The sequence below is a fragment of the Patiria miniata genome, unplaced genomic scaffold, assembly GCF_015706575.1.
Source record: "Patiria miniata isolate m_02_andy unplaced genomic scaffold, ASM1570657v1 HiC_scaffold_10, whole genome shotgun sequence".
In the NCBI taxonomy this organism is placed as follows: Eukaryota; Metazoa; Echinodermata; class Asteroidea; order Valvatida; family Asterinidae; genus Patiria; species Patiria miniata.
Genome location: NW_024037048.1, coordinates 12,227,196 through 12,248,861, shown reverse-complemented (window position 1 = coordinate 12,248,861; position 21,666 = coordinate 12,227,196). Strand labels below are relative to the sequence as shown.

The following is a 21,666-nucleotide window of genomic DNA, read 5'->3' as shown; positions in this document are numbered from 1 at the left end:
AAAACGAACGCACAGGAGGAACCGCCAGCCAAACGTAAGTCTGCCAAGTGGTGTACAGTCGCTCAAGGTGGCCCCCTTGATCTCTTGATCGTACGACCAGAGGCGAGTGGAGGACTGTCTTTGTCACCGGCCTCTTTGTCCTTGTTAGAAGAGGATATGCTAGCCCCAGTGTGTAAGCTGCTTGGTGGTAAGCCTCAGGGGATGCTCTTGATGGCCCAGCAGGATGACACAGAGAGCGGTGAAGAGGAGGCGGGAGTGATGCCACCACAGGAACCGGCTGAGGCAGCTAGCACCCAACAACGCAGCAGCTGTGCGCAGCAGCTGCGCACATCAGAGAGAATCTGCACCCAATCCACGTGACACCTCTGGAAGAGGTACCGAGGGGAAGGTTACCCAGGTGAAGGAGGTATCGACCACCCTCGAGTACCAGGAAGGTTTGAAAGTTCGTGAGCAGCTGTTGGACAGGGTATACGATGTTCAGTTTGACCAAGATTTACGCGAGAAGTAACAGCGCATCCGTGTTTCATACGGTTTCCAAAGTTAGGCTTGTTTCTCCAAGCCACTATTCCATAAAGTTCATATACATTGTACAGTTTTCTTTAAGTTTTCCAAAAAGTTTGGTGAAGTTTTCTATAAAGTTTTCTTAAAGTTTTTAAAGTAAACTGTATGTCTTTTATGAGGGGCATGTATAAAGAGGCGCCAACGTGTTGAAGTTATGGACCTTGTCGTTGTTTGGATCAAAAGTTAGATAATGAATCGTTGAGTAATTTGCTTTGAATCTCAGGTCTTCAGCAGCTGTTATGAACGAGGACGTTCATGCTAAGGAGGCTTTGTGGCCCAAATTACTATAGCGGGCGTAGCCTAAAGAGGGCCAGCTAGCAGCTGCATGGCCCTATATAAGGCCGGGGGCAGTTGCGAGATCATTTCTGATTAGTTCAGTTCAGTTCAGCTCAGATCAGATCTGAGACAACCTTTCGCAGAGCGCACGCTTATCATCTACGGGAAGAGACGGTAGGCATTAGCTAGCGGGGCTGATGGCGTGCTGGACGGTACGGTGAAGTCGGGCTGGGGTCAGGAGTCACGGAGTCGGCAGAGGCTACTGTTTGGGTTATTTTTTTTTACTCACCCTGTACACATTATAAAGCATACCGGTACATGTATATGTACATGTATATGTATCTCTCTCAAAAACTTGTACAAGCATGAGTAAAAACATGTGGTTATAAAAATAAAAGAAAAAAAGTTACACAGTTTGAAGCAATATTTGCAATCATTTTACACAAAGAATAAGTACTTTTTAGTTTTCAGCAAGCCGAGTGATGAATTCATGATGAGAAACCTACAGGTACCTCAAGCAGGATCTGATATTCTGGAGTACAGTACACTTTCATCTTGTGATGAACTGCCATACTATTAAAGGAAGACAACACCTAATCCACTAACTGTACTTTCTTAAAATTGTAATGATTGAAAAAAATTGAGTTATTAGTATAATGGTCATTTATTCTATGAAAAAAAAACACATTATAAATACACAACAGTCTATATAATAATATGAGGATTTGCAAACCCTGGAAATTTCATATGTTTGTCCAGAATTTCCAATTCCGAATCATTTCATACATTGTACATGTATACATATCACTACAGTACATTTGTCTAACCATTTGGTTAAGCTTGCCTCATTGGCAGCCGGACGTGTATGAAAGTGGAGGGGCATAGTACATAAGTTTCAGTTATGGCAAAGGAACAAGTTCACCGAATGTGGGAACCCTCCCCCCCCCACCTGCCGCTGCATATGGCTTGTGTACCAGTTTCAGTTTATTTCGTATGCTTCATACATGTATACAATAAACGCATAAACTGCCAGGTCCTATTCGAAAGTACATGCGCATTTCATGATCTGCGCGGCCCCCGACTAAAATCAAAACTATGGGCAAATCATAGAGCCATATTAAATTACTAGAGTGCTGGCTCGATGTACAAAGTGATGCCTGCTGGGCGCATCCATGTTTGTGCACAAACCTATGGAAAACTAAACATTTTGTACGGCTATTTGCATATCTGCATTTGTATTTTATACAGGTGCATTATCAAAGCTGATACACCCAAAAACCGAAACGTACAATCAGCAAATGAGCGTTTCATTTTGCTTTGCACCATCAACGCAAACAGTGCGTATCTGCTGCAGATGATTTATGCCGGAAGCTTTTTTAACCGTCATGACGCGCTTAAAGTGTTTTGTATGTTTCTACTTGCGCCTTGCATTTAGAGTACACTTTCAAAATTCACTCCATCTAATTTCACAATGTTCTACAAACTCACGCATTAATTAAAAATGTCTGCGTGCAGGACGGCTTCAAAGTATTTCCGCTCACAAGAGTGAGGAGTTAGCGCTCTAGGGTAATTAAATATAGCTCTATGGGGCAAATTTACCTCTTGGTATGGGAAGTTTACACACAGATGAAGAATTCCAGTCAAAAAAATGTTGATTGTAAAAAGATATCCCTTGTGTACCAAGTATGATTTAGGTAGATTAAAAAACAATATGGTACCCATCTTTTTCATGCAGATTTCGAGTAAAACAACCTTATTTTTAACCCCCCAAAAGTATGTACTGTATGCAAATGTACAATTGTATTAATCGCGAAGCCGCATATTGAATGCGCGTTGCATAGTTACGTGCTGTCAACAAACGGTTTGCCTGTACTTTTCCAAATCAGTTTTACTCGCAAGACTGGCGGTCTATCCATTTACATGTATATGTCTGTGGTATGCTTCTTTCTGGATGAATTCAATGGATGATTATAATAAAGCATGATTTTCTCACACACTCAGTAATCTGCAAATTGAGATAACTGCTGCATTTTGTGGAATTGCAAAATGTCTTTCGCATTATGAAAGATGCTGCATTTGCTGAACAAGTTGTTAGTGGTGCTGTCGATTCATTTTCATCATACATGTACTTGCAGATGTGAATAAGTATAAACTTGCATCTAGCTCAGTCAGAATGCTTAATTTTTATAAATTTGTATAACAAAATAGGGCCCTTACATGGTAGTTATTGTATTCTCCAAAATGAATATTGAAATAATATTTAGATTCCCAATGTTTTTGACTGTTTCCTCCTTTACACAGACATTAAAAACAAATAGCAAGATCTTACCGGTTATACATTGCTCTGAATGTGATGATTCATTTTTGTATTTTCTTGTAAATCTGATATTAACAATTTACAGCAGTAAAAAAACACTAAAAACTGACACGTGTTCTGTACATTTCACGTAACTTAAAAAGTAAGACGCACATTTCCTATATTGCCACTAAAAGATTACAGAAAGACAAGCTTGCAAAAAAAGAATAGATGATAATAATGGCGATAATTTAAACTTAAGTTCTGAAATACATGCACTTCAAACCAGATGGAGAATGCCAGGAGTTAATTGATTCTGAAGTAAAAGTCTGTTTGTGTATTCTTGCAAACAAATCTTGACATCCTTCTTTGAGGTCTACAGTTTGCCCACAGCACTTCACCCACCTTCACTTCAACCTCCCACACCTACAAAAGGCACTTTGAGAAACAACCTTATAAAAATGGAAACTTTCTTTTTCCCAAGCCCTTATTCCATCTTTCCCTGGCTAAGCTTTCCAGAAGTGTTGTGTGATGCACTGTTGGCAGGATCTCACCAAATATAAATCTTGCAGAAAAGGATTTACCGTGTAACACCTCTTCCATACAGTCCAATGTCAAATGCTTTCATAAGGGCTACAGTGTCCAGGCGAAAGTTTACAAAGGCTGATGCTGTAAGTCTCCCTTGCTGGTTCAGCTGGTTGTCTTTATTTGTTATAACTGCATCTGTTAGTGAAAACCAAACAAGAATTTACATCTGCTGTAAATAAACCTTTCCTACAAAGTTGCTTCAGAGCAATGAGGAAGTTGTGAGTAGCATAAACTGTATATATCCCCTCCCAAATGTGCATCAGCTGCCGACAGTGGATCTCTATCCAGTGGACAAATTTTGAGTGAAGATGAAAAAAACATTTTCTGCTAGTTCATGTCAAGTAAAAATACATCAATGTGAACAAAGGATTGATATGGACTCACCAGTAGCAATATCATTTATGCCTTCTTTCAAGTGGTTTCTGGTCTGGAGAAAAACAAAATGTGAAATGTGATCGACACTAAGAAATGACTTCACATGCCATTTGTGTGAAAACACCTTTCGCAACTTTGTCCCCTTTTCGTGGGAGATGTCAGTTGAGTTGCAACATGCAATTCTAACATGTATTTTTATTCACTGTAAAAGGTCTCAATATAGGACTTTCCTATAACCTCCAACTACTTTTGATACAGACCAGCCAACAAAAAGTCATGAAAATCAGCATCTGCTGTTTCACGTTTCTGACGGCCCGAGGAGAAATCCATGGGGGAACAAAAATGTAAGATTTGAACCTAAATTATCAAGCAATAACCCTTTTTGTGTGATGTAACTTGACGTTATAATATCATTTTCACATAAGTGGGATATCTAGAGATCCGTTTTACGTCGTCTTTATTTTGACTAAAAACACTGTCCCAAAAAAGTCTGTGGGTGGGAAAAAATAAGCGGAATCGGGTTCTTTAGTGTTTGGTTAATAAATCCCTGAAATTTTCAGAGAATGCATCCGAAACGTCTTATGCATCCCCATACTATTATTATAGGGGATGGTTTTGTACCATAAGCCCACAGACTACTAGCATATGTTTAGGTAAATATCCTGCATATGTCAGCCAGGCATGCACACAGCAAGACCTTTGTGTTTCATTCCCATTTGTTCTCACACTTGTCTTTACCCACAGACAATTCAGTCAAAAACAAAAAATACAATCTGGTTCCCAACGAATCTGCGCTTGAAAAACCCAGATGGCACCAAACAAGTCCTAAGAATGGTTGAAAACAAACAGACAAACATGGTACATTTGAGTGGCGGTCGATTTATAATGGGCAGGGGAAACACTGCTGGCATGATTGGCTGGCTGCAGCCATGCTATAAGCTGTGTAGTGGATGTGATTGTGATCAGACAAAAGACACAAAAAACAGTCCAGTACAGTCCAGTATCCCCAATAATTTTTTTCATTCACCCATGGGGCCGGTTAATCAATAATTCTATTTTAAAATCTAACAAGCTGATGATATGCTCAGCTCACACAATTTTCAGTTGACTGATAATTTTGAACGTTTCTTGAAATTTATACAATTTCTGGATAAAATAGATGGGTACCAAGTTCAAGCGAAAAGCATTTTCCCCTCCCACTTTGTCATGGTGTACACTTAACAAGGTTGGCTGCTGTGATGTGGGTCGTGAGATGATGTTTTTAACACACGAGACCTAGGGCATAGCACTCAAGGCAAAGCTGATTTGCAATTTTCAACTCCGAGTTGGGATGTCACTGGTACATGCCTCATATGTTATTGACATTGTCATCAGAAATTCCTCTTAGCAAACTTGCTTACCAGAATTTGGTACTTGTGTTGTTGGGTGGTAGTCCCACTCTGTTGGCCCTTTCCCTTCAGCTGTCCCTGTCCCATTGTAGGAGAAGCCCTGTTATACTGCAGTTTGTGTCTCCCAGTCATCCCATTTTGGAATTCCTGATGTGGATCTTTGAATCTGAGGAAGAGCTCGGTCTGGCTCTGGTTTTGACTTGAGAATGCCCGTTGCTGTTTCATTTTGTGTCTGTGGTCATTCATAAGTCTGTTCTCTGTTATTCCATTGACACTGGAACCTGCTGTCTTCTGTTTGCCGCTGCTGGGATTTTGCAATGTTTCTGTGATAGTTTGCTGCTGCAGCAGTTGTGGCTGTGTTAGTTTAGTCAGAGCAGCCAGTGGGGATTCAATGCGTGGTGGGTCTTTCTGTCCTTTCCTTTTGATGATTCTCTTCTTCAGTGTTCTTCTCACATAATGGTGGGGAAACGGAGGAATGCGGGGACAAAACACAAAATGTTACCACAAATACTTGTCATTTTGTTAGAAATATTCTTCCTGCCCCTAAAATGAACATTTGGACCTCATCTTTTTTTCATAGGATTTGTCACGCTTGTGACATGCAAGTACCAAAAATTTAACACATTTATCAACAAAATCAGCAATGTTACTCACTTCATGAAGGGAATTGCCATGAAGAAGTTGTTAGGGTTAAGTCCCAGGTTGATCTTGGGTGCATTATCTTTCTTGTTGGTTGGAAGATCATCAATGTGAAACCATTTGACATCCTTAAATCCAAAAAAAATGTCAAAGCAAAAAATATATGTAATGGCTATCATTTCTAAATTTTAAATGAATGACTTTTTGGCATTCACATTTTTCTCTTTTTTTTTTGGCCTATGATGATGAAAACCTTGGGTAAAAACATACAATGGTTTTGTTTCTCAACCCATTTGCACTCAAAGCGTCCGCAACCGCCTTGCCATTCTGGCTTTTAGCAATGGGGGCGGAGCAGTTTTTAAACTTTTATTTTATGGCTGAAAGTCCCCTTATTTAGTGTTTGATATTGTAGATTGTTTTTTTTTCTTCAAAATTAGTACATGTGTGCCACATTAAAGTGACTGATCTTTAACTCTATTGAGATGAAATTATAGCTTTAAATGGAATGCGAGAATATCATGCCACCAGTTGCAACTATGAGTATTCTGTTACTTGTGATTTTAGATGAAGCTATAAACAACAAAATCACTACTAGTGTACTTGCGTATCCAGAATCAAAGAGGATATTCCAACCAAAAGTTGAGTTACAAAGATACAGTGATGTTCAACAAAACCTAACTGAAGGATTTAGCTGCACCAAGCAGTCATTCAGACACCTGTAGCCAAATTATTGTCAAAGAAATCACTAAAAGTAAACTGACTAGGTTCATTTTAAAACATTTCGGTACAAAAATTGATATTACCTTAATTTCTCCCCTAGTCTTTGGTTTGAAGTCGGTGTCCATGGGGACGTTGGGCACCACATACAGCCTCGCTAATTGATCATTAAATGTAGCTTCAATAAATTCCTCCTCGTTAATCAATCCTGTAATGTCAAATCCTGTCTCCTCTTGCACCTGAAAAATGAAAATCCTTGATGGTAACAACCTTGACATGGTTTGAAATACAACTTAGCCCCCCCCCAAAAAAAAATAGCTCTGCTTCCGGTTTCCCTACCTTCCCTTTTCTGACAGCCCCTACCCTAATTTTTCATGGGAAAAATGAGAAAAAAAACACCCAAAATCATCAATTTCTACCTTTTACCCTTGACTTCACGCAGACGCCTCCATATGATCGTACACAAAAAAATTTGGCCGAAAAAAGAAAATGTCCTACCTACCTACCTACCCTATTTTTGAATAAGGGAATAACAGTGTGAGGAGCCAGTCTTCACTGCGTGATAATGACCGGGTGTGGGGGTAACCGCTGTTAATGGACTGAGATGAAGTCGAGGTCCATTAACAGCGGTCACCCCCACACCCGGTCATTATCACGCAGTGAAGACCGGATCCTCACACTGTTAAATTTTTAAAACTTTTTAAAGTGGGTGGGGGATATCATATGTCGCCCCTAACGTATACATGGTACTTTTTCCGTCCCCGTATGAAAATCGTTGCCTCAGAAAGGCTCAGAAAGTAAGCTCAGAAAGTAAGCTCAGAAAGGCTCATTCAATGACTTCAAACTCGAACAAATAATGTTTAAAAGATGATCTTTGGCTCACAAAAATTTGTTTAAATTGTCAAAATTGCCTAGATCGCAACACATATCGTCTAGAGTTCAAAAAGTTTCCCGGACCCCACACCGTTAGGGCTTCGCGCTTTGCGCTTTGCGATCGCATTCTTATCAAGGTATGTCCCCCCACTTTTGAGAAGCAATTGACCCCCTTGGTGAGACATGGGAGGTGGATTTCAAAGCAGGTCTTTTGCTATTTTTTGATTTTTTTTTTATAAACATTCCTGTATTATTCGTGATTGCACTGATAAATAAAGCTGATTCAATGGATATGTATGGAATTACTATGCCATCTTTAAGATGAAAAGACGGACATGGATGGACATTCTTGAATCATACTACTTTCATTCTTATAATTAATCCAGCTCTTGTTCCATTATTTAAAGTAGAATTGGTATCATTCAACACTAAAGCAACCTATTTTATTGATGAAATTGAGATGCGACTGGATACATGTTCATAACAAGGACACAAATTTGTGATAAACTTCTGTTCCTGTTATGAATATGTATGAAGTCTTGCAGATGTACATCCCTGTAGTTCAAAAATACCTACCGGTAGAGGTTTAATGTAAGATTGGCCAGTGGCAATCCCTCAATGGATAGCTTTACTTTAGGAAAAAATCTGGGATAATTCATGCATTTCATTTACTGCTTCCCAACACTTAAAAATAAAATGTCTGTCCATGTTATGAATGTTAAATCTTGAAGATAGTCCTCTGTAATTTCTGGAATCCTGAGAAAGTTATCAAACTTGTTGGTGGACAATGTTCTTACTAGGACATGGGATGTAGAAAGAGGAAAAAAAAACGTGACAGAGTACTTCATGTATCGACTTCTGTCTATGGTTCCCTCTAAATGTCACACCTTTGTTACCGTTTGTGTGGAAAGACCCCTAGGCCTATATCAGTTTTATACAATGATTTACATGTGTATCTACATGTATGCCCCGACTGTCTGTGATATTTAGTGATATTAGTGCATTAACAATGTTCTTAATATATTAAATTGTCAGTTATGTGCTCATCTATGAAAGCCTTATTGACTTCAGTGGTTTGTTCAATATAAACTATGTCAAAGCGATTAAAATGGGGAAAAAAGGCGTTCATTTTGCAATAATACTCACTGTCTACTGTGCGTGTAGTGCAAATTTAGTTTTTTGGGTGGGGTGGTTTTTTTTTTCATGCTAGATACCCACTTCCTATAAAAAATATCCCTCAAATGACACAATGCATCACCTCTGAAGTGGGGGCAATCATATTCCAAAATTTTGATTTTTATCCCAATTATCACCCCCGCTATTTTAGGACCCTAAAAGGCACCAAAAAAAAATTGGTGAAAGTTAGTTCGGGGGGGGGGGGGGGGGGGGACCCCATACATACTAAACTATATGTACTTGAGGGAAACTGGTGAAATAAAAAAGAAAGAAATTTCAACAACATGTAATAAAAGTAGATAAAAATTGCATTGTGTCCATGTAACATCCACAAACACTTTTTCAAATTTCATGCTGATTAACATCACAAGGCTCTGAAATATTGTAGAACAACTTGATTAGTTACGACCAACATTCATAAATACCCGGGACAGTTTACTCATTCCTATTGGTCGAGAGCCTGTCACGTGGGTGGTTTTAAATCCCTGGTAAAACATCGCTGCGTTCTGTGCCACATCGCGCTGCATACAAATTACCTCACATATCGCGTTGCATACAAATTATGACACTGGTTGCATATAAATGACCTCTGCAGTGTGCGCGCGTAGCACTGGTTCGCATGCCATGCGACTGAGAACTGCAATCGTTCATCAGTCTCATGTAAGGCAGGAAAGCTTGTAGATTACAACACACTGATTTTATTGATTTCTTGCAAAGTAAGTTTAAAACCCTTTATCTTTTTGACTTACTGACAGTATATAACAAACAAATTGTTCACTGCTGTGATGTGAGATACAATGTATGTCATTTTTAGCACTCTTGGCTTCACCTTGGTTGCCATACGCCCCTCGGTGTTAAAAATGCCATATCCTACATCACAACAGTCAACAATTGTTAAGTTGAAAACATCCAATGAGACAGGTTCTGGATCACTAGGTATAGTCAAGCCATATGAGATATTCATAAATGCTATCTCAGACAGGAGGCAATTCATTTCTACAGGAGAAAGGGGATTAGGTACATGTATGTTTATCATTGCATGTGGCAAAGCTCATTGGTGCTTCCTTTAATTTTAAGAACCCACCTCTCTTATTGCACATTGTTTGGGAGATTCACCTTGATTGACTTTGCCTTTGGGGAAGCCCCAGCTGGTTTTGCTAAAGAAGCTCTGTACCATAACAATCTGAAAGAAAAAAATCCAAAGCATCTAATAAGAATACCTCTTATGTATTTGTGCATTCACTTAATCACAGTTACAACTAGAGCTAATGTGCTTCCCGAAGCACGCATATCAGCCTAAATTGCCGTTTTATCGGTTTGTCTGAATACTGACTCTCACTGACCACTTCTACATGTGGCTGAGATCGGCAAAAGAATGTAAGAGAAACCACTATGAACATTTGACATTAAGACCGCCGAAACATTACATAAAATAGACGCCAAGACAATACATGAAACAGTAGTTAATGCCCGTAGATTAATCCACAAAAACAATCAAACATTAATCACAGCAATAGTGTTATTTATTGGCCTCCGTACTTTTTAATCTGCGGCGGAGTATCTGGCTGAATACGCAGCTATCTTTACGCAGGTGGCACTGCCGCTGAAACAAACCGAAAGAATGCAGTATCGAGACGCCACTTCAGCGGTTGTGTGCAAAGTCTATGGAGAGTGTGGCACTGTGCGTGCAATTGTCTGTCAACGTAGTTGGCCGTGCGCGCGCGCACGGATGATATCGTTTTTGCATGCCACACAACATCCACAGTATCGTGCGTGGTGGTTTGAAACCTTCCCAGAATTCCTATGTTTTTATATTGTTTTTTAATTTTTTTCATAACATGACCCCTACTGACCAATAGGTGACCACTGGCCAAATTCTGTGAACAAGTTTTGTGAGGTTTGGTCCAAAGATACAACTGACCAAGTTTTACATTAATTGGGTCAAGACTGTGGGAGAAGAAGCATTTTGTAAATATTCATTAAATGACCTCTACTAACCATTGGATGACCAGTGGCCGGATTTTACGAACATGGCTAGGTAGGGCATGTGACAAGGTTTAATTTGGCCAAGTTTGTTTGAAATCGGCCAACTAGTTTAGGAGTTATGGCCATTGTTTCATTGGTCACGTGACCGTTTGCCCGAAGAAAGAAAGAAAGAAAGAAATCGGGCGATCACAGTATATCAGCATGCTTCGCGCACGGCTGATATAATTTGTCCACAAAAAGGGAAGAAGTTTCAATTAATGGAAAACGACACAGTTAAAGGAGCTGAGAGATCTATCACTTGTAAATTGATCTGTATCAATTAAGGTTGCATCTTAATAAGGAAGGTTTAACTGCTGTAAAGTGTATGCTAAAGAAAAGCCAAAGAGTCTAAAGAGATGGCATTAAGTGAACACTTGTGACAGCCAGAGTGGCAGAAGGGCATGGAGTGAGTGTGCACTGGTTCAAAAGCATATGGTGCAGGATTCACAAGACTCATTTTCAAATTGAAGTGCACAAACCTAGGGTGTCTTTGTGTGAGAATACACCTGGGCGAATAAGGATCCTTATTCTACTGTGCTCATCTTACCTGAAGAGCATAATTACATGTATACACAATATTACCAAACAAGACCATTGCTAAGATTTATTTCCTACAGTTCCCTGCAGCCTGCCCGCCATGACATGACCTACTTTTTCTGAGAGAACGTTACTCACAGACATGTTTCTCTGAGCTGGTGTCTTTCCTATTCAGGTATCCAAATTCACCATTATTTTTCATATTGGGGCAATTTCAAGTATGATGGCCTTTTGACCTTAAATTTGACTTTGTGGATCACGTGACCTTGAGACAAACTTGGATGAAATTATACTGCTACATTTTTTACAAATAATACAATATATTTTGTTTGGTTTCCAGCTCATCTCAAAGTTGCCAAACTTGTTGCAAAACGTGATATTCCTCTAGTGGATTTAAAGCAGGTTTTTTTTTATCCCTGAAATGTGTACAAGTATAAAAATGGACGTCCTAATGTCTTCACATTGACAGAGCTCCAGTGGGCACAGACAATGCCGCAGCCAATAGACTCTCCTGCCCATGGTACCCCCGGTATAATGATGATTATTGCCTAGCTCAATCAATGTCAATCTCTTCGCATCAATGTCAATCTTTTGCAATGGAATACAACTGTCAGCTCCTAGTTTCATGTTCCCAGATTCCATAAACCCCAGCCATGGCAAACAGACGCCCTCTCCATACCATGCATCAGCCTGTTAACATATGATTTTCCCCGATCTTCGTTCTACTTGAGAGATTGGGATTTTATTAGTTGCCCTGTCCTGGCCTTGCCAGCCGTGCTTTCCCAGGTTTGTCTGCCTAATCTCTCAAATCCTACTTCTCCCTCAGCTGTGGCAGGACATCGCTGTTTTCACTATTAAGGACTATCACTTATAAGACAGTCCTCAGTTTTAATATTGCACCGCCCTAGGTACCATATCTCCTCAAAAGTAAGTACTCTCCTTCTGTGTGGAAACTTGGGCAGGCAATTCTAGGATAATGTCAGCTCATCATTCTATGGATGGCTGCATGCAAATAGCCATTCTCTTTAGCAACAGCAATGGCCTAGACCCTTACTCCATATCACAAGCATTGGAAGCCAGGTGGTGGCTCTTTTTCGCACAAGAATCAGTCAGAGATATTTTCTTCACCTGACTTCTTCATGCCTGACTTGATACCTGTCTCATCAGATAACAAGCTTTGGTGCCCAATCCATGGCCGTTACTGGTACTTACAACAGATAATCTACTGGTCACCACAATTCCACCACAGCTGCATCTCGTGACATTATCAACCACTGAGTTGTGTCTGCCCAATGTTTAGGATCAACCGTTAGGCCTGACCCCTTGACAACAAGGTAGACATCAACAAAGTCAAGCACACACAGCAGCACACTTGAACCAAGTTCCTTCTCCAACTGGTGCTTAACAGAATAAATCAGTAACGGCCTATCCTTTTTGGTAAGTGCATATTTCTCTGGCTCTTAATTTGGGTGGGTGTTTATCAGTAGGGCTCATGCTTCCTTGTAGCCTGCTGACAATCTTGTAAACTTTTCCTGGCAATATGCTGAAATCCACTTGCCTGTAATGGCTATTATGCTAGTACATGTATAGGGTATTAGATGAGTACAGAAAAACCACACCCTCTCCAAACAGGGGTGTGGGCTGATTCTACACTGATTCCAGAGCTTCGCCCACCTCCTACCCCCCCCCCCCCCCCCACTGCGTATCACTCAAGAAAATAGGATGTGTCATGGTGGGCATGCTGCAAGAATCTATGGGAAATAAATCTTACTAAATGGCTAGCATCTTCTGGGGCAGTATATGTAGTAAAGCTTAAAGTCCTCGCATCTTTGGGGAGCTTCTCTCAACAAGGGGGGGATTAAGGGGAGCTACAAGCAGGACATTTGGCTCTCTCCTCCAAACCTCCTTTTGATCCCATGCTAGATACAGATGTATGTAGCTCCCCTCTCCCAATAAGAAACACTCAGTGCCACTGCTGGATAGTTTTGGTTATAAGGGCTAGCTCAGGGATTTAGTGGTGATTCAATCCCAGTGTGGAAATCAGTCCATTCTTTAACACATGTAAGAAGGGTTCTCTGTCTTCTGAATATTCAGTAATTTTCTTAAACCCCCTACAAAAAGAATTCTCTTAACTTTACAAATAGAAATATCACATGTACATGTACCTCAGTTTGCCCATGTCATAAGGTGATCTAAATATTTTGACACAGAGATAAACATTGTACGTACATTTTGAAGTGTTGTATCCAACATTATGGCACCATAGGTTGGCACACTCATTTTGTACTCCTTCCACTCTGCAAAATGCTCATCAACTTTGGCATTGTACTCTTTAAGAAAGGGGCAATGCCTGAAAAGTGCCACAAGAGTTAAGGTCAACCTGAGTAAAAGTTACACTTCAATTGTTCAACAAAATTAAAATAACAGTCAAGATGAAACGTGCCGTCAAATATGAAAACCAAATTTTCAAATTGAGATTATATACCACCATTAACCCACACAGAGGGCCCTTTTCTGGATGGATGTTATTACAACAATTTTGCAACATTACAAAGCAGGTGGGTAAATGGTAGTGCAATTTATGTATGCTGATTTGCAGTAGAAAATTTAATGTAAACATTATAAGAGTCTCATGGTATGAAATGTCATGTTCAGCTAGCTGGCCAGCAACCACACAATGTGCATGTAAGCAACCAGCAGCGCTATCGTTAATATGAACAAAATAACAAGAAAACCTTGAAATAACACGAAAACACAAAATTTACATACATAAGGAAAATTCAAGTTCGCAGACTGTGCAAAAACCCCTTTTTTTGGTGATGGGAACCAGTAAACCAAGTGCACTGCGTTGCACATACGATCGAGCAACGACCAAGTGGTACGTACTAAATTGAATCAAAAGCTTGTGGTTTTTTTGGGGGGGGGGGAGGGTCATCAAGAGTGGCATTTTTTCGTCTGCGAATTTTGTTATTTAAAAAAAAAATTTAAAATCTTTTTTTTAGTGGCGATTCTGTAATCCAATTTATTTAAACAAGTGATCCGCAGATCACCTGTTGCCTTTTCCCGCGGTCAATGCCTATATGTTTTTTTTTCAACGACCTCAAATAACCCCTAGATGACCCTTGACCTCCAATACCAGAAGAGCTGTGATGAACCCCCACCCATGGAGGACTCCATCCAAGTTAAATTAAAATCTATCAAATTCTGTAGACCAAAAACATTTAAAGCTTATTTGAACAATGACCTCTAATGACCCCCTACATGACCTTTGACCTCAGTAATCCAATAAAAAAATTGTGTCTTCCCACCCAAGTGTCACTGCATCCAAGTTTCATCAAAATCCATGAAAGCATGTAGAAGTTATACATTACTTTTTTCCAAAACTTAACCTAAACTTTAACATAATGGGTCTACGGTCATACAGAATTTACAACTGGTGTCACCCAAAACTTTATTTAGGCAACACAAAAATGACCTGATTGAAAAAAAAAATTATCCACAAATTTGACATGCATAGTAAAGATGGTACCAAACTGCACAGAATTCTATTCAACTGATTCAGAATGAGTTTGGTTTAGCCCATTTATTGGCATTAAGGAGTAATCCTATACAATAGCACTACCCAGCTCTCTTCACCAGCATGACCAGTCCAGTCCACATCCAGTCAAAGTCACAATGACAGTTGTTTAGACAGTCAGTCAGCCTATCAGTCAGTCAGTCAGTGAGATGGGTACAAAGATGACGTTGACCTTGACAATTATTTACCACGTAACTGTAGACAATGAAAGCACTGTCAACAGAAGTTATTTCAAATTTATTCTGAATGACTTTTTCTCAATGACAGAGCATATTTTTCTACCCTTGATAGACAGCCTACCATCGAACAATCCACAAAATTAATTATTTGACCTCCCCCCTCCCCCTCCCAATTTAGACATTTGGCAATGTAGATAATTTCTATCACTGGCCCGGTGTCTTGGAATGGACTGTTGTGGTTCCCATCACCACTCTATTCTTTGAAGACTAAAGAAAGAAATGATATACATATGTATCAACCATGTGGTCTCTGTGTCATTAGTTCAACAACTTGTGCATTTAGACAAGTCAATCACCTACATTTGACCTAGTGCATTCATGGTACCGGGTTAGTACTGAAAGCTGAGTCACAGTAATCCCAATTATAGTGTTAAGCACTTCAAGGCAACATCATCTAGTTCAAAACTTATGCCTTTTGTCTCTTTCAAAGGATATTGGCTTTGGAGAATTCCTTAATACCACAGCTGGGCAGGAAATGTTTCTCAGCTCTGTAGAAGTCAATGTAGAACCAGTGGGCCAGCTCAATCTGAAAGAACACACGTATCATGTTGTTTCTCTCCTCTGCAGGGATGTTGATCAAAAAACGACTGCCAGTACAAGAGCAATTGAAAAATTAGACATGAAGATAAATAAAATTATTGTATGTTAATACTTAACGAGCGCTTCAAAAGTGTATTTGCTTGTAAGTTATTTTTTAATATGTGTAATGGCATGAATGGTACCATTAAGGAGACATGTTATCGTAATTTCTTCACACAATGGGAGACATCGGTCATTGGGGAGACATTTTCATGTCTCCCTAATGTCACAGCCCCCCTTTAGAGGCAACATTTTATTGTCGCAATTAGGTTATATTTGTTGCTTGTGGTCTAATTAGCAAACATACCGAAATTCATGGAAAAAGGACAAGGGAATATTGGGTTAGGCCACATTTAAGTTTGAAACATTTTGTGCACAAGTCTATGGGGATGTCTCCCAAATGTCCAATCCAGGGTAATAATAATTATCACAATTATGTTACACATATACACATTGTGTTAATGAATCAGATGCATGTATATTCTAAAAGATACAACATGTTGCAAGCAACAAAAGACCTCTTGTGAATGTGAGCACACAGATCAAGGCCAGGGTGGAAAGGTTTGCAACATCCTTGTCACTGTATAATAATTACCTGTGCCTCTTTAACCTACATGTGTAGTAAGAACAATTCATGTCACTTTGGGAGTCAGGTGGAGATTGTACTGCACTGTCATGATTACGTTACACATTTTCCTAAGGTAAACCATACAAAAGTTTTGTCCCTTCCTTTTTTTACTTTCCATGTTGATGTGTCTGGTAATGGACACCAAGACTAAGGCTTATCAGTTCAACAGCAAAACCAATGTGAATTTGTATGAGGTCTCAATTGCAATGATAGCAAGAAGTATGACATTTTTTCCAGATGATTACCTACACAGAGAAAGTACTGGGGACAAATCATCCTCAAGTTGAGTAGCAGGTACATGTACCCAGTCTGAAGTTCTAAACTTAGCCTTAACCTTTTTCAGTAACCAGCCGGGCTACTGAAACACACTCTTAACTAGCCCATGAGTATTTTCAATAGCCCGATGTTTTTCTTTTCTAGAGTGTCTCATAAACAACAATGTGACTACATGTAAAAAGTGTATCCTGAGACAATCTTGTCGGTGTTTTTAATAAACAGATCTAATAATTTAACAGTAAACAGTTAATAAAATTAGGTTTGCTTTCTAAATTTAATGATGTATTTTTTCCTGTCCTTTCATCTTTGCTGAAGCTCAACAATTTTTTATTCGCCAGCCGGGTTACTTAAGGAATAGTTTGACCAGCCCACCGCTGTTTTGACTAGCATTTGACTAGTGGGCTACTGTCAAGTCAAACCCTGGTTAACTGCTCTCACTTCGATAAGAGTCTGATAATGGTCAGAGCGCTGGTAGCCTGATGACTCTGAAGCACACATGAGCAATATGAGTAGAAGCATATGAGGGGGCAAGACTTTAATGTGGCTTGACCCCTCCTCCCTTTCCAACCTAAGATCACACTCACCTGCACAGAGAATCCAATACATCTGGAGGTATGGCCACTGTCACCTGTTGACCATCCATGGTGGACCAGCTTCTATCACAATCAATTCTAATTAGTTATGATCAGCATTAGACAATCCCTTGACAGCACTGCCAGCTACACGTAAATGCCTGTTGATAACATCAAAACAATGCACACTATTCACAACATGACACAGGACATAACTGAAGTGCTCAATTGCACACTAAAACCGAAATTTGCATTCCCTGTGCTACTGACATTTGAGCAACCCACCTATGGAAACAAAATTCGGTTTACTGCTCAATCCAACAGGCTCCATCTGGTATGCAGTCCTCCTGATTTGAAAATCACAGGTGTGTAGAAAAAGGCACACCTGGATTTTTCTAGGCGTGTGATTTTTCTAGGCCTGTGATTTTTCTAGGCGTGTGGTTTTTCTAGGCCTGTGATTTTTCTAGGCGTGTGATTTTTCTAGGTGTGTGATTCTGTGGTCCGGGCTGGGACTGAACAATCTGGTACTTTTTTATAATATTCATCTTGGTTTAACAGTAAAGCCATTTTCTCTTCAGTGACGTACTTTTTATGGAGTATAATTATGCCGTAAATGTATGCCAAGGTGTGCGGTAAAGAGTGATTTAGGTGTGCAATTATTCGCACTTCTCGGCGAGCTTTAGGTGCGCGATGGCGTGGGGTGCAATTGCATGCCTCAAATCAGGACTGTATATGATATAGTTGGATTCTGTTGGATTCAGCAGGGTTAGGGCCAAGGTATTTGAACCTAACACCACCATTTGTATTTGGCGATTCTTAGAGTCTAGTTACTCGGACTAGGCAGACTGGCGCAGACTGATTATACCGTGAATAGTAGCTGGAGTTACCTCAGCCGGAAAGAATGTTGCAACCTAACGCCAGTTCAGCGGTTGTGTACAAAGTCCGTGGAGAGTCAAAACAAAATTTGAGATATTTCTCAGTCCAAGATTCACGTCTTGTCATCATTTTGCAATGAATGACCTTCATTGAGATGATACATTATATGAAGAAAAAAGTGGCGTCAGGTTGCAACATTTTTTTCCCTCAGCCCCATATTTAATAACTGGGTTGACCCAATGATAAAATATAGGGCTGAGGTAACTCCAGCTACGTGAACAGTAGACTTGATGACAAGTCGTAAGATAGTCGTATTTTGTCTGTGAACTTCAGTCGAACTCCATCGGGACGACCAATCGAAGCGCCCTGTCATTGGTTTGTCTGATGCTAGCAAGGAGCTAGACTGGTTTTCTGTCCCCATTGTCTTTTGGACTCCAATATTTTTAGGAGGCCCGGAAACAGTCTAGCCAGGAGCCATGCACAAGTCAATCGCAGCCGATCTCCGATATGTGCATGTAACCTCTCCATGTTGCTCGGTAAATCGCTCTCCAAAATGTGGAATTTATTGCGCATGATGATTTATACGATGATTGGCATATTCACTGTATTCTGAACAGGTAAGTACTTAATACTTAGGGACAAATGACATTCAGGTTGAAAATTTTGAGCACGTCGAAAGTTTTTTTTATCAGATCTATGCGTGATTTTTTCATTGACCCCACGTTCACGGGTCCACATTGTGATATACTTGATTTATTTGAGTCATGTATGCCCTATATAATTAATGAATTTTGTAATGTCACACAACACAAAGTAAAATCCCTCGAAGTAATGAGAATGATCTTCCGTCGCGGCCTAGAAATAGAATATGGTACACTCTGGAATCTGAACCAATCAGAGTGCTCGCATAGAATTTGCTAGCAATTCAAAATACTCCCATATGTTGTGTACAAAACTGAATAAGACTACGCGCATTGCAGTGATATTTTGCGAGTGTGGAGCCAGTCATCATCCTCATCATCTTGGCCTGTCCCGTTGTAAATGACGATGAGTTTGACGTCTTTCACAATCGTCAATGTAGGTCTGTGAAGAGACTGAATGCCCTGAGTGGATAGCAGAGCACCAGGAGGAGCGACCCAGTGCAACAGTCCCCCAGGTATCATGTGGATTGTCAAAGGCAGACAAGTCTCGCTTAAGGACGTCCTTGAAGCGCAACCTAGGGCGACCACAAGGACGTGGGGCATCAGCCAGTTCACCGTAGAAGATGTCCTTAGGGAGGCGACCATCATCCATTCTGCGAACATGACCGGTCCATCGAAGGTGACGTACTCTCAGCATGGTGAACATATCAGTCGCTCCAGTGAGAGCAAGGATGGTGGAGTTCGGAACGCGGTCTTTCCAGGTGATGCCAAGTATGGAACAAAGGCAACGGAAGTGAAATGGATTTAAGCGTCGCTCCTGGCGGCTGTGCGTGGCCCAAGTCTCGCTGCAGTAAAGTAGGACACTCAGTACGCAAGCTGTGTACACACGGATTTTAAGATTGATGGAGAGGTCCCTGTTGTCCCACACGCAGGAACGAAGCTGACCAAAGGTGGTTGAAGCCTTCCCAATGCGAGTGTCGATCTCCGCATCCAGAGAGTTGTTGTTAGTGATCGTGGAACCAAGGTAGCAGAACTCGTTTAACACATTTAGTGCTGAACCATTGATGGAGATGTTGGGTGGAGCTGGTGTCCCCTGAGAGAGAACTACTGTTTTGTTGAGGCTAATCTTCATGCCAAACTCTGAACACGCTTTGGCAAAAAAATTGCAGAGGTCTTGAAGTTCAGCTTCGGAGTGTGCAACAAAGGCAGCGTCGTCTGCATACAGGAGCTCTCTGATGAGAACCTTTCTGATCTTCGCTCTTGCACGGAGGCGTGAGAGGTTAAAAAACTTCCCAGAGCTGCGGGTGTGGAGCAGTACTCCTGAGGGGTCAGGAAATGCACGGTGAAGTAGTGCAGAGAACTAGATTCCAAACAGGGTGGGAGCAAGCACGCAACCCTGTTTGACGCCCCGGTGAATGTCAAACTTCCTGAATTTGGAGCCGTTGTGTTGGACTGTAGCTTTCATGTCCTCATGAAATCCCATCAGAATGGCTAGTAGGGTGTCTGGGCAGCTTAAGTGCTTCAAGATGACAAACAAGCTTGATCGGCTCACGAGGTCGAAAGCTTTTGTCAGGTCAACAAACACAGCAAAAAGTGGGCGCTGCTGCTCTGCACATTTCTCCTGGAGCTGACGTAGAGAAAATATCGCATCAGCGGTAGAGTGAGACGAACGAAAGCCACATTGGCTCTCAGGAAGGATCGTGTTGGCAATGACCTGCAGCCTAGGCAGTAGCACACGGCAGAAGACCTTGCCAGCTAAGCTCAGTAGAGAGATGCCCCTGTAATTATTGCAGTCTTGTCGATTGCCTTTGTTTTTGTACAGAGTGATTATATTGGCATCTTTTAAATCCTGTGGAATGCAGAGAGTGTGCCAGCAAAGTGTAATAACATTGTGAAGCTCAACAGCATGGGGCTCACGCCCGTCTTCAGCACTTCAGGAGAAATGCCATCTGCACCAGGAGACTTGTTGTTTTTCAGTCCACTGATAGAACGCTTCACTGCATCTAAGGTAATGACACTATCAAGGTCATGTAGGGACAGAAGTTTTGGCAGGGAAGTTATGGCAGCAATGTCCATTTCAACATCACTAGCATACATGAGCTGAAGTGCTCTGCCCAGTGGTCGAGCTGCGCTGACAAGTCAGTGAGGATATTGCCACTCGTAGACAGCAAAGGAGAGGACTTCTTTGGTGTGGGTCCGATGGCTTCTTTGATGCCTTTGTACAAGCCCCGAAGGTCACCATAGCAGCACAATGTTGGATACGTTCGCTGAGATTAGTCCATTAGCGACGGAGGGCTGTACGGGTTAGGCATTGAACATTAGCCTTTGCAGTTTGGAGTTCTGCCAACGAGGAACAGGTGTTGCGTTCGCTGACCTTTGCTCTGGCTGTGCGCCTCAAGAGCCGGAAGTAGTATGTTGGCACTGTCGCGTAACCAGTCTGGTTGCAACAGAGGGTGATGACCAAAGGCACTTCGAGCACTGTCCATGACTGTAGAGCGGAACCTGGACCATGCATCTACAGAGTTGTTTGGCACAGGGGAAGAGTTGAAATGACCAGTGAGCAGCTTCTGGAACTGGGCGACACAGAGGGTGTCCTTTGTAGCGGCAGTGTCAATTGCAGGGCCTCGGCTGTGCATGGTGGAACCGCTTAGGAAGCATTTTCAGCTTACAGCGAACAAGTGCATGGTCTGTGCTGCAGTCGGCACAGTGCATGCTATGGCAATGAATGACATCACATAGCTGCCTCTTTCTGATGATGATGTGATCAAGTTGATGCCAGCGGCGTGAGCGGGGATGCATCCAAGTGACCTTGAAGCGAAGTGAGCCT

At 41.0% G+C, this 21,666-nt stretch overlaps 1 protein-coding gene across 2 annotated transcripts in view; it reads right to left on the bottom strand.

Annotated features, from left to right (window-relative positions):
- Positions 1-1,141: 1,141 nt before the first annotated feature.
- Positions 1,142-21,666, bottom strand: part of LOC119738357 (m7GpppN-mRNA hydrolase-like) — a 28,703-nt gene continuing 8,178 nt past the window's right edge. For both annotated transcript variants that reach the window (XM_038213226.1, XM_038213235.1), the window contains exons 2-10: positions 17,335-17,483; positions 15,703-15,854; positions 13,681-13,808; positions 9,974-10,072; positions 6,927-7,079; positions 6,139-6,251; positions 5,497-5,929; positions 4,106-4,148; positions 1,142-3,856 (exon numbers count right to left, since the gene is read on the bottom strand). In XM_038213226.1, coding sequence (XP_038069154.1) covers positions 3,714-3,856; positions 4,106-4,148; positions 5,497-5,929; positions 6,139-6,251; positions 6,927-7,079; positions 9,974-10,072; positions 13,681-13,808; positions 15,703-15,854; positions 17,335-17,393 — 1,323 coding nt within the window. In that variant the 5' untranslated portion in view covers positions 17,394-17,483 and the 3' untranslated portion in view covers positions 1,142-3,713. The remainder of the gene's footprint in view (positions 3,857-4,105; positions 4,149-5,496; positions 5,930-6,138; positions 6,252-6,926; positions 7,080-9,973; positions 10,073-13,680; positions 13,809-15,702; positions 15,855-17,334; positions 17,484-21,666) is intronic.